At 41.4% G+C, this 13,714-nt stretch overlaps 1 protein-coding gene across 1 annotated transcript in view; it reads right to left on the bottom strand.

Annotated features, from left to right (window-relative positions):
* The window catches only part of AP1S3 (adaptor related protein complex 1 subunit sigma 3), an 80,104-nt gene that overhangs the window by 7,419 nt on the left and 58,971 nt on the right, over positions 1-13,714 (bottom strand). The window contains exons 2-4 of the mRNA XM_017529153.2: positions 12,455-12,633; positions 10,355-10,463; positions 1,086-1,223 (exon numbers count right to left, since the gene is read on the bottom strand). Of these exons, the coding sequence (XP_017384642.1) occupies positions 1,086-1,223; positions 10,355-10,463; positions 12,455-12,633 (426 nt within the window). The remainder of the gene's footprint in view (positions 1-1,085; positions 1,224-10,354; positions 10,464-12,454; positions 12,634-13,714) is intronic.

Here is a 13,714-nt window from a genome sequence, read left to right as displayed (position 1 = left end):
TTTTTAGTAGAGACAGGGCTTCACCATGTTGGCCAGGTCTCTAACTCCTGGCCTCAAGTGAGCCGCCTGCCTCAGCCTCCCAAAGTGCTGGGATTATAGGAGTGAGCCACTGTGTCTGGCCAAATGCCGCTTTTAAAAAAAGTACTATATAAGCGCTGGATCCTCTTGACCTACTGATTTGAAAATAGGAAGGTGGGAAGACCCACTGAGACGGAGGGAAGAAGGATCTAGAGGTGGAGGAGCTGGGATGAAACCCAGACCCTCAGAGCATCTCATCTGGGAGGACAGAGGTCAGTGGGGTGAAGTGCTCTTTCTCACAGTGTCTTGGGAAGAATGGAGGGGCTAATAGGTAAATTCCCTGATGAGGTATGATGCAAATCTGTGCTGCTTCTAAAAGATCATTCCCACTTTATTTTATATAGAAATCCCAGAGTCCAGAGCAATACCAAACAGATGCTGCAGGGCCCATTTATACCTTGGCAAGCAAGCCGTGGTGTTCCCAATTCATTTATGCAAACAGGAGCACACGTACAGCCTTCTAAAAAGGTGTAAGAAATTTTAATTACAATGATAAATAGCATGATCAATAATAAAGTTTTAATATCCCTGGCAAACAAAAACACAATGTACTGCTATTCTCCTTTCCCAGGGCAGCACAGGTATTTTAATGAAAGTCTTTTTTTTATACACCTCATAACATTATTCTTGAAAAGAATAGAGCTAAGCATTTGATACCTTTTTGGCAGTGAAGTATTCTCGCACTCCAAAGCTCAGCCAAATGTGAAGAGCAAAGACTCTTAAGCCCGGTTACCTGGGTTCAATCTCTATACCACACTTCCTAGCAGTGTGAAATTGAGCAGGTCATTTAACCTTTTAGTGTCTCAGTTTACTTATCTGTAAAGTGGGGGTAACAATACCACCTACCTTTTTGAATTGCTGTGAGAATTAAATAAGCTAATACATATGCATAGTTTAGAAACTGTACCCAGCACAAAGTACCCGGTAAGTCTTGGTTAATATTATAATGATTAACACTATCATCATCATCATCATCTTTTTCCCATGGTTTGGGAAACTGTACTGACCTCCTGTAACATATCAGAGTCTTCAATGGCTTTGACAGCAATTTTCTTGGACGTTTCCTGAATTTCTCCACCTATTATAAACTCGTCCAGGATGAAATAAGCCTTTTCAAAATTGAAGATAATATCCAGCTCGCAGACCTGGTAGGACAAAAACAAATGTTTTGATAAACTTGCAGTTGTATCACGGGAAATATCTGCCTGAATCTCGAGCTTTTTCAGTTTGCACTCATGTGGCATACCAAAAATAAAAATATCAGACGGCATTTTAAGGACAGAAAAAAAAAGAAAGAGGAATGCCAGGCCTTTAACAAAAGAAAAGCCACATTCTATTAAAGCAAAGCATGTACTTAGATAATAATGTTTTGTGTTGCAACAGGAAATTTGAGACTCCGTAAGGGAATGAGGCCACTCGGCTCTTCTTTCTATCTGCACCAAGAAAACTGAGCCCCAGCTGCATTCCAGGCAGGAGGGCAGAGCTTCATTTCTCCTGCTCTCTGCTCTGTACATCTTGGCTTCTAGCTTTAGAACTCTCTCAGAAACTCACTCTTCAGAGGAAAATGAGCTCAACTGTGCTAATTTTTCTCAAAATTATGTCACAGCCAGTGATTCTCAAATTCATTCCAAAGGCTCATTAAAACACACAGGTGCTGGGCCCCACCCCCAGAATTTATGACTCAGGAGCTCTAGATAAGAACTGAGAATCTGCACTTTTAACAGGCTCCCAGGTGATGCTGAGGCCTCTGGCCTGGAGGGCTTCACATCAAGAACCCCTGGCACAGACCAAAGCAGAGTCTGATAGATTCTGGTGTTTATTTAAAGTGTGGCAAGTATGGCAGAATCTCTCTCATCATCCAAATAAGGCTCATTTCCAATACTCACACACTCCTTGCTGTCTTCCTCTCCACTTGTTCCTGTACTCACTGACACCTTCTCTTTCCAAACCATACCCCACCCACCCAACTGAAGCTGTTCTCTTGAAACTCTGCTCATTGAAAGTCTCCAGACCTCCCCAACATTTACCTCTCAGCAGCATGTGGTACTCTTCACCATCTCTGATCCTTGAAAATCTCCCTTGCTCTCCTGATTTTGGCAATACTGCTTAACGCCTCTTTTTCTCCTCTATCTCTGATCATTCCTTCTCAGACTGCTTGGATAATTTATCTCCCTCCTACCCTGCATTTGTTTAGGAAATATTTTGGTGTGCCTAGCACCTATCAATCAACAGAACAGGCAAACATCTCTGCTGCACGTTGTTTATATTCTAGCCATCCATCTTCTCCTTGAATTTTCATGTTCCTCAAGAAAGCCTTCTCTCTTTGCAAAATGCATATTCTCCTGGACAAACTCACTGACTCTACTGCTGTGTCTAGCATGCAGGTAGCTCAACAAACCTAGATGACTAGCCCTGATTTCCCTCTGAGCCACTAGTCCAATATTTTCACCCACTAACTAGACACCTTTACATGCCTATTCCTCAATCCATGTCACCATGTCCCAAACTGATATCAAGATTATTCTTTTTCCTGTAGTCCCTTTTTTGCCTAGTAGTTGTAACCTCTTTCTAATTGCTCCATCTAATTCATTCTAGAGTTCAACCAACTTACTTTCCCTTCCCCCCTTATTCCTCTCCCTCCCTTGATCTCATCCATCTGGATTTGGTCATCAGTTCCTACTGATTCTGTTGTCTAACTAAATCCCTACCCTTCTTCGCTTCTCTGCTTTCACAGCTGCTGCTCAGACTTGCAACACCTCTCAATCAGGCCACTGCCATGACCTTCCAGGTGGCAGCTGTTCCTGCTCAAGGCCTTTGACCACTAATGCTTTGCTAAAATGCTGATCTTGGCCAGGTGTGTGGCTCATGACTGCAATGCCAGCACTTTGGAAGGCCGAGGCAAGTGGATCACCTGAGGTCAGGAGTTCGAGACCAGCCTGGCCAACATGGTGAAACCCCCATCTCTACTAAAACTACAAAAAATCAGCTGAGCGTGGTGGTGGGTGCCTGTAATTCCAGCTACTTGGAAGGCTGAGACAGGAGAATTGCTCGAACCCAGGAGGCAGAGGTTGCAATGAGCCGAGATCATGTCATTGCACTCCAGCGTAGGTGACAGAGTGAGACTGTCAAAAAAATGGCTGATGTTATGCCTCTCTTGTGTAAGGTCTTATATTCAGGACAAAGGCATATACGAATCTCTACCAGCCTATGCTCTGTTGTCTGATTTCCTGCACCAGTGCTCATCCGTGCGTCTGACACACATGCCACAAACTCACAATGTCACGGTCGTTTTTTTGTGCCTTTGCCCTTTGCACATTCCAACAATTTTAGGATCATGTCTTCAAATGTCCTTTTCTTTATTCTCCTGCTGGCAAATCAAACTCATTTTTTTCAAGGCCAAATTCAAAAGTCAGGCACATGGTGATTCCCCAAATCCCCTTTTCCCCATTCAGATTTCACACCACTTCCTGTGGGTTCTCACCTACATCTTCTGTGCACTAGTTTATGCTTATTGATTACTAACCACTCCCCGTACGGTGAGTTCAAGGTAAAAACTTTGTCTTCATCATCTTTATACCCCTGGTTTCTGGCACATTGTAAGACACGAAAAAAATGCTTGCAAGATAAATGCATGAGGAAGCTTAAATAGAGGCCTTGTTAGGGCACAGTGGCTCACGCCTGTAATTCCAGCACTTTGGGAGGCTGAGGCGGGTGGATCACCTGAGATTAGGAGTTTGAGACAACCTGGTGAAATCCCATCTCCACTGAAAATACAAAAATTAGCTGGGCATGGTGGTGCACGCCTGTAATCCCAGCTACTCAGGAGGCTGAGGCAGGGGAATTGCTTGAATCCGGGAGGCAGAGGTTGCAGTGAGCCAAGACTGTGCCAGGGCACTCCAGCCTGGGTGACAGAGCAAGACTCCGTCTCAAAAATAAATAAATATAGGCCTTGTTTCTAATATGCTAGAGATTAATGGCATCCTAGATAAAATTCTATGGTTGTACTGAATGCTATAACTTTGCATGAAATAGATGTCAATATTTTAGCAAATTCCTCCATATATTTACAAGTTAGGTCAATATACTAGCAGACTCCACAGGGAACGTGGTTTAAGTTGACAGATCCAAATGAATCCAACTTCCACGCAGAATTCCCATGTGCCATACTGGGGTATATCATAGTTTATTTAAGCAGTTCCTTTATGGATATGGGCAGACTTTGGGCTGTTTCCAATTTTTATTCTAAATGATGCTGCCATAATTTTTGTTGCCCATATACAGCATTGCATGCTAATTTGAGGATAGCATAGGAATAAATTCCTTGGAGAATTGTTGGTCAAAGGATTTGTACATTTAAAATTAATAAATACTAAAATTTGGTCCTCCAAAATAGGCTATAAAACTTAAAAATTTCACTAATAGTAAGAGTGATGGCCTACTTATCTATACTATATCCAGCAATGGATAGTCTCTAAATTTTCAGATGAACATTAATTAAATTTGCATTTCCCTGCTTATTAGTGAGACTGTACATCTTACTAGATGTGCACTGGCCTTTTCCATTTCTTGCCTTGTCTATAAATTGCTTCTTAAAGACTTTGCTTTTCTCTACTGTAATATTTGTCTTAGAAATTTGAATAATTCTTTCTGCATCACAGATACTATCTCCTTTCCCTGTTGTTGTATATGTTGCAAGCATTTTCTGTGTAGAAGCTGAAAAGAATGAGATAGATTTTATGCACAAATATGGCAAGAGCTCTAAGACTTGTAAGGGGGAGAAAAAAGAAAGTTGCACAATAATATGCAGAATGCAATCCCATTTTTAAAAGCCATATATCTAGAGGGCTATGTAAAAATTTGCATCATTCTTGCAGTTTTAAACAATAGAAAGAAACAACAAGAAATCACAATAGATCAGACATCCATATACATGAAAGAAGGTATGAGAAGAAAGCAGTTACCAGAGGTCAGAAAAGGCAGAAGTCAGGAGTTATAGTAGCAAGCTGAGGAACCTCAGAGTTCAAGGCGTAGACCAGGAATCCAAGACAGACAGGAGCCTCATTAGGAGAAACCAGCAGTTAACATCCTGCAAAGTGAACCTGACAAATACTAATGAAAATTCTCCAGGAACTTCTTATATCCCACTTTGACACAACCCCAGGTCTGGGTCCTCCAGCAGCCATGGGGCAATCAGTTTACTGTACTTGTTTCGAGGGATAAGGGTAAGGTAAGGTGGTATGCAGAATTAGAGGCACAATACACACACACACACACACACACACACACACACACCTTGGTTTGTAGTTACTATCTTTAGATCATAAGAGAAATGAATATGCAAGTTCCATAGGCATTATAGAGAATGTTACAACTGAGCAACTATTTCACATACAGCCACTCGAAAGTGCTACCCCACGGTTATTCTTTGAGTCTAATGCCATCTGAGAATGAGAGAAAACATCCAGGAAGACCTCAGACCAGTTCAGGTATTTTGTGTTTTTTGTGTTTTTTTGGAGACAGAGTCTCATTCTGCTGCCCGGGTTGGAGTGCAGTGGAGCCATCTCAGCTCACCACCTCCTGGGTTCAAGCAATTCTTCTGTCTCAGCCTCCTGAGTAGCTGAGATTACAGGCATGTGCCACCATGCCTGGCTAATTGTGTGTGTGTGTGTGTGTGTGTGTGTGTGTGTGTGTGTGTGTGTGTGTGTGTTTAGTAGAGATGGGGTTTCACCGTGTTGGCCAGACTGGTCTTGAACTCCTGACTTTAAGTGATCCCCCTGCCTTGGCCTCCCAAAGAGCTAAGATTACAGGCATGAGCCATTGTTCCCAGCTCCAGTTCAGATTTCCAAAGCTACTGCCTAATTACTTGTGCCTGTAATCCCAGCACTTTGGGAGGCCAAGGCAGGCTAATCACTTGAGGTCAAGAGTTTCAGACCAGACTGGCCAACATGGTGAAACACTGTCTCTACTAAAACTACAAAAGATTAGCCAGGCATGGTGGCACATGCCTGTAATCCCAGTTACTCGAGAGGCTGAGGCAGGAGAATTGCTTGAACCTAGAAAGCAGAGGCTGCAGTGAGTCAAGATCATGTGACTGCACTCCAACCTCGGTGACAAAGTAAGACTCCATCTCAGGAGAAAGAAACAAAATAAAATAAAATAAAATAAGATAAATTCCACCTTGAGGTTGTCCCAACACAACAAAAATATGTCCCTGATGCTCAAGTGACTCCACTTTTCTAATTATGCAAATAGCCCTGGCTTCTTCCTCCATCGCCATGTTAATAAACACATGAGCCTCTTTATTTTCTAGTGTATCTAGATTCTGAATAAAGCTTTAAAAAGATAAGAACTATCATTTAACTTTATCTTCAACATCCTAGCCTTGTGCTTTACTGCAATTTGGCTTGAGGTTCTTCTCTAACAGCAGAATTCACGGTGCAGTGAGATTATTTCTGGCATTTCCCCAACTGAATCCTTTTGGACAGACTCTAAGAAGCACCTGTCCTTATTAAATTATGCTCTAAAGTAAATACAAAAAGTTTCAAGTTACATGCAACAAATGCTTCAAATAATAAGAAACTATATAAGTACCATAAAGCTATATATAAAATAAGAATAATTAAAATGCAATCTACACTACATAGCAATGAACAGTTTATTAAGTATCACTCTCTCTTCACCCCTTCTAGCAGACCTATCAGGTTAGCAAAGTAAACACTTCTCTTAACCTTTTTGAGGGTCATTTTTCTCATCTGTAAAACAGAGACACATGACAGGCCCCAAATCCTTGATCTGGTGAGTGAGTGAGCCTATACCAGCATCTGGGGACTCATGGTGCTCTTCACCTGACAGCAAAAAACAAACAAACAAAAAACTCCCTACACCAAGGACAAAAGCCCTCTGAGACATCAACATCCACACACACTGAGGGCGCCAGTAAAAATTCACACTACAGTCTGTAAAGCAGAAACATGGCAGGTATCTAAATCCTTAGACTCTTATGTGGCATGAGACTCTGAGGCATTTCCTCTGAGCCTCTATAAATTGGGGTTGATGCTACTTACTGAAGATCGGAAGATTAACTAGTTAATCCTTGTAAATCTCCTTGGAATCGAAAAGTGCTAAAAAAAATACATAAATTAGTGGCCAGAGATTTTGATCCATCTGTCTTCAGTAGATGATATTTTCCAGTGTTATACGAGAGGCTCAGTACCAAGATTTTCCCTGGATAATATTATATAAGGGCAGAATTCAAGGAAAGCTTTAGTATTAATACAGAAGGAAAAGAAAACCGAAGAGAAATATTTTATTGCTGAGATGATGTCAATGAGAATCAGGACTGGAAGTCTGCTCATCACCGTTAATTAATAAGAACTGAACATCTACTGGGCATATAGCCTTGAATTGCTCTTAGCTGTTCTTAGCTTAATGAAAGATTCAGTGAATTTTTTAATAAATTAAATTTTGGTACATGACAAAGACAGAGCTTCCAAAGGTATACCAAAATAGAATGGAAAATTAATATTAGAGAAATGGGATTCATTCCGATGCTCTTTGTACTTTAATTGGGCTTAGGGTTGGTGAAGGTTACTCAATTTCTCTTGAGAAGCAGAATGCCCTGAGATATCTGGTTGAAATTCGGTCAGATAGATTGAGGTCAAAATTCAGCCCCAATTCACATCATCAGAGCTGGTTTAACCTAGGAAAATGCAACAGATCAAGCCAGAGTTCAGAAATGAGAAAGAGAAAGCAGGTTAGAGGAATGCCCAGACCTCACGAAAACTTCTTCAGGCTCTTAGAAAAGGTCAAGTCTGTAGTTTATTTCAAAGGAAAGTACAAAAATGTGAGAATTAATTTGAATAGTAGGAAGCATCAAATTAAATAATATGTTTGAAAATATGCTATTATACATTTGCAAATTTCTCCTTTAAAAAAATGAAAATAAACTTGTTACACCAAGAGCAGAAAGAAAACATGGTCTAGTTGTCTTATTTCTGTTATATACTGACTAACAACCTGAAATCCCTCAACAACATTCTAGGTCTTAAAACATCATTTCCAAGCGGGAAAAAAGGGAGGGAGGAAAAATTCTTTTAGAAATCTTTCCAGTGTTCATCCTTATGAAAAGTGTTGCAACAAATCTGATAAAACTCACTCAGTACTGCAAATACTGCTCATTCCATTAAAGAGAGTAACAAAAAAACTCTTCTGGAAGCAAATTATCCTAACACTTAACACACATCTTCAGTGAGTAAGGGAATAGGGAAGAGGGTATTACTGAGAAGAAAACGTTTTCCAAAATCCAGTGATTTATTTCTTGAGACTGTGAACTGGATTAAATGTTTTGGAAGATTTGCTATCAAATCTGGCACAGCACTGGTTACAAGTTAAGTGGCAGGGAGATAAAATGAGTCACAAGGCGTGGTCTAAAGAGACTCGTAATTTGGTGGTCAAGTAAATCTGCTTCCAGCTAGACACACTCCAAGGTCGTTCCTTGTTGCTGAATATAAAACAGGAAATGTAGGCTGGACATGGTGGCGCACATCTATAACCCCAGCACTTTGGGAGGCCAAGGCAGGCAGATCACCTGAGGTCAGGAGTTCAAGACTAGTCTGGCCAACATGGTGAAACCCTATCTCTACTAAAAACATAAAAATTAGCTGGGCGTGGTGGTGGACACCTGTAATCCTAGCTACTCGGGAGGCTGAGGCAGGATCACTTGAACTCAGTAGGTGGAGGTTGCAGTGAGCAGAGGTTGTGCCATTGCACTCCAGTCTGGGAAACAAGAGCAAAACTCTGTCTCAATAAATAAATAAAAAGGGAAATGCAACAAGCCTGGAGGAGTGTTCAGGGATCCATGCTTTGAAAGGTTAAACAACAGGCTAGGGGCTTTGATTTTATTCACTGTACATAACGGCAAGTGGCTATGAAGGAACGCCACACTTAGATTTGTTTTTTTTAAGGAAGATGGTAACTAATAGGGCAAGAGAGTGAACAGAGAAAAGTTCAGAGGCATAAAAATCCAGATAGGATGTTTAAGAGAGATGCAAAATTAAAATCCCAAGTGAACCTATATTAGTGAGAGTGGAAAGAAGGGAATGAATGTCAGCCCAATTTGAATGGAGGCAGATTCTGGTAAGGCACAGAAAAAGACAAAAGCAGCAGCATCCTTTCGCACTGAAGGATCCTGGGACATTAAAAATTCCAGTCACACGACAGAACGGGTTTTCAGAAGATGGGTTTGATTCTGGACCATGAGAATCTCAGTGAAGACTGTCACCAACAAGGGGAAGAAGAGTCACTTAGTAAGGGATTTCCAGGATGAGAGTCACTATATACAGAGTTAGGAAGAGATGAGAGCATTCAGGGATGGGCAGAGGAAGGGAGCTGAGTGGAAGAAACCAAGGAGGGGCCTTCAGAAATAACAGGACAAGAGCTGGCAGAAATCAGTGTCATGGCAAAATCAAGAGGGGCCAATTTAAAAAAAGCTTCACGGTGAGCAGGGGTCCAGTGCTGTAGTGAGAGGCAGGTGAAAGCAGGTGAAGACTTAAGAGGAATTGCTGGTGTCAACCCATGGGAGGGTTCCAAGGTAACTTGCTGATTTCCTTGGAGAGTAAAGATGGACCCATGCTGTAAGCACTGCAGAGTGAATGGGTTCTGAGGACTGGAGCACCTGGTATAGTATATCACTTGGCAGAAAATGCAAAAAGATTATTGAACAGCAATGTGAATGAAAAGGATTTGGGTTTTTTGTTTGTTGCTATTTTTCTTATGCATAAATAATTAAGAATACTTATAGCTTAGAAAAAAAAAACAGAGAAAGGATAAAAAGTCAAAACAGAAAAGAGATGACAAAGCCAATGAAGAATAAGGGACAGAATATCAAGAAATCCTTTATAGTTACATTCTGATTCATTGAAATAAGGTCTCTGGTGTATTTGTGGTAAGATAAAGACACATCCACCTCTTGAAAGCTTTGGGTGGCTGAGCACAGTAGCTCATGCCTATAACCCAGTTCTTTGGAATGCTGAGGTGGGAGAATTGCTTCAGGCCAAGAGTTCAAGACCAACCTTGTCAACATAGCAGGACTCCATCTCTATTGAGAAAGAATTGCAGGTAGGAAGAAAGGTCTTGTATGCTAATCTTAGGGGGACTAAGGTGATCTTTGATTCAAGCTCAATTCATGTTTTAGACGTGAGGGAGAGAAGGGGTAACAGACTGAAGTAAGAGCTGAGATGAGGACTGTAACTAATCCTACCAACAGGCACACACTTACATTTCCAAAATATTTGTCCAGCAGTTCCACATAGCGATGCACAATCTCTAGCGTCAAGAGCTCATTGTCCTGATTTTCTACTGCACAGCAAAAATATAAACTAGCATACCTTGAAATGAAAAATAACAAAAGCAAAATATGATGATATGTTAAGCAACCTGAAGACAGTTTTTTTCACATGAATATGCAAAGTCATCTCCTCCCCGCTGAGCCTCTCCCCATCCAAGGATGAAATCATTATTCATCGCCCTCAGTAGCCTCCTGAAATATAAATCAGAATATATAAAAATGCTGCAGATATTGGATTACTTCTGTTAATTATATATGAAAGGCTCTCAACAAAATTTTACCTTGAGGAGGTATTATCAGGAGGACAGTGTCCTTTGGCCCATGGTATATCAGGGTGTCTTTTCACATCCCTCTCCAGCTTGTCAATTGTTTTTTGTAAAACAGAAAGCCCTGACCAGTGTTCTCAGGAGTCCACGCTCCCCACCCTCCCACTTATGAATGTGCTTCGCTCACTCTGTGTGTGCCTCCCCTCCTCAAATTGTCAAACTCCAATCTTGGGCCCAGCAGAAGGAGGTTTGCAGGCACTTACTGGTAATTTACTCCATTAAATATCAGTCTGCAGAGGTTACCTCTGTTTTTCCCAATGAGGTTTATAAACACCCTTTGCAAGAGCCTCTCTAATGTGCATTTTCCTTCCAGGAGATGCAGTAGGGTGTTGGATGCAGGGTCTGGTCAGCTGTGTTCTGTTCCTGGCTTACACATCAATTACCTGGGTCTCCAAGAGCAAAATTATGTTACCTCTCAGCTTTGGTTCTCTTATCTATAAATTGAGAGTGTTTTCTAGTACGGTCTTGCCATGGCAAGCAAGTGTGGTAAAAAGAATATACAGGCTTCAAAGCCAAAAAGATCTGGATTTGAATCGTGGCTCTACCAATTAACCCTCAATTACTGTGACTGGGAACTGACTACTGAAACTCTTCATGTCCTCAATTTACTCATTACAAATGTAAGTAACAGGTATAACAAGAGCTGCCCCACTGAACACATCCCCATCTCTCTCTGTCATGCTAACCTCCATTTTATTCCAAAGCACTTGTTACTAACTCAATCTTTTTTATTTGGTTACGTAATAAATAAGTACATTCTGGATGGGCATGGTGGCCCACGCCTGTAATCTCAGCACTTTGGGAGGCCAAGGCAGGTGGATCACCTGAGGTCAGGAGTTCAAGACCAGCCTGACCAACATGCTGAAACCCTGTCTTTACTAAAAATACAAAAATTAGCCTGGCATGGTGGTTCATGCCTGTAGTCCCAGCTACTCGGGGAGGCTGAGGCAGGAGAATCACTTGAACCCGGAAGGCAGAGGTTGCAGTAAGCCAATATCATGTCACTGCACTCCAGCCTGGACAACAAAGCGAGACTCCATCTCAAAAAATAATAAATAAGTACACTCCATGAGAGCAGGAATGTCATATGTCTTGTTCACTCAGCCATTAGAACAATGCCAAAAATGGCCAGGTGCGGTGGCCCACACTTGTAATCCCAGCACTTACGGAGATGGATCACCTGAGCTCAGAATTTGAGACCAGGCTAGCCAACATGGTGAAACCCTGTCTCTCTTAAATTACATAAATTAGCCAGACATGGTGGCAGATGCCTATAATCCCAGCTACTTGGGAGGCTGAGGCAAGAGAATCACTTGAATCCAGGAGGTGGAAGTTGCAGTGAGCTGAGATCACGCCACGGCATTCCAGCCTGGGCAACAGAGTGAGACTCCATCTCCAAAAAAATAAAAAAGAACAACGCCAGGAAGGTAACAGGTGCTCATACCATTTTTCTTGAATGCATGCGTGCACTATAAAGGTGTAGTTCAAGTACCTACAATTTATTCTGGCACCTAGAATTTCTTTCGGTAACATGAGAGTTCTTTTCTAGTTAGTCTATTGGTACAAATATCTGGATCCTAGCCTTCAAAGATTTCAGTAAATGATGGAATTGGTATAGCAATCTAAAATGTTCAGGATTCGAACCAACCATTAGAATAAACCAAAGCAAGACTGGGAAATTAAGCTCTCATAAAGTTACTCACACCTTTTATAAACAAGTTTTAGCTCCTTCCAGTCAATAAAACTGCTTGTCCTGTGACCACGGGAGAGAATAATCTGAACAATTTCCCGGGTGATCTTCTTCCTCTCTTTGTCAGGGAGAGTGACATACCATTTCTGCAGCCGTAATTTCCCTTGTCGACTGAAGAGCAATATGAAATGTATCTAGAACAAACAAAGGACACAAAAAACAGAACCTGGTCAACTAAGGCATTCTGCCATTTTGCTTAGACACTGAAATTCAGTGGAGGAGTTTACAAAGAAATAGCATTCTGAACAGATGAAAAAATACTTACCAGCATGAAACTAGCTCATCTAACAAATCATATTTAACCCATCAGAGAAAAAAGAAATGTGTAAATCATACTTTTATTATAGGAGAAAAATAAGTTTTTTATTTTTTTTATTTTTATTTTTTTTTAAGACAGGGTCCTGCTCTGCTGCTCAGGCTGGAGTGCAGTGGCATGATCTCGGCTCACCGCAACCTCCGCCTTCTGGGTTCAAGCAATTCTCCTGTTTCAGCCTCCTGAGTAGCTGGGACTACAGGTACGTCCTACCACTCCTAGCTAATTTTTGTATTTTTAGTAGAGAAAGGATTTCTCCATGTTGACCAGGATGGTCTCGAACTCCCAACCTCAGGTGTTCTGCCCACCTCAGCCTCCCAAAGTGCTGGGATTACAAGCGTGAGCCACCGTGCCCAGCTTTATTTTCATTCTTTTTAAATGTTATAAACACATATAGGGAAAAATACGGCCAGAAAGTAGTAGTGCTTCTGTTTTGAAAACATTAATTTCTTCCTTCATAAGACAAAAATAAAATTTTAAGAACAGAAGGGTTTACTTTAAAAATTACTTCCCAGCACCATATTCAACTATAGAAACATAATGATAATATGGAAATAAAGGGGAGAAGGAAAGGAAGTGAGGCTGAAGCAAGGGGAAAGAGAAAGTGAGAAGGGAACCATGTTCCGCCTTAAATGTAAGCTCTTTTTTTTTGTTGTTTTTGAGACAGAGTCTTGCTTTGCCACCCTCCGCCACCCAGCTACAAACGATTTTCATGCGTCAGCCTCCCGAGTAGCTGAGATTACATGTGCACACCACCATGCTCAGCTAATTTTTTGTGTGTTTTTAGTAAAGACCGGGTTGACCCATGTTGGGCAGGCTGGTCTCAAACTCCTGGTCTCAGATGATCCGCCCACCTCAGCCCCGCAAAATCCTGGGGTTGCAGGCATGAGCCACTGCACCTA

This window comes from Cebus imitator, unplaced genomic scaffold (assembly GCF_001604975.1).
Source record: "Cebus imitator isolate Cc_AM_T3 unplaced genomic scaffold, Cebus_imitator-1.0 Scaffold57, whole genome shotgun sequence".
Classification (NCBI taxonomy): Eukaryota; Metazoa; Chordata; class Mammalia; order Primates; family Cebidae; genus Cebus; species Cebus imitator.
The sequence above is the reverse complement of the archived record's forward strand: the minus strand, read 5'-3'. Positions and strand labels throughout refer to the sequence as shown.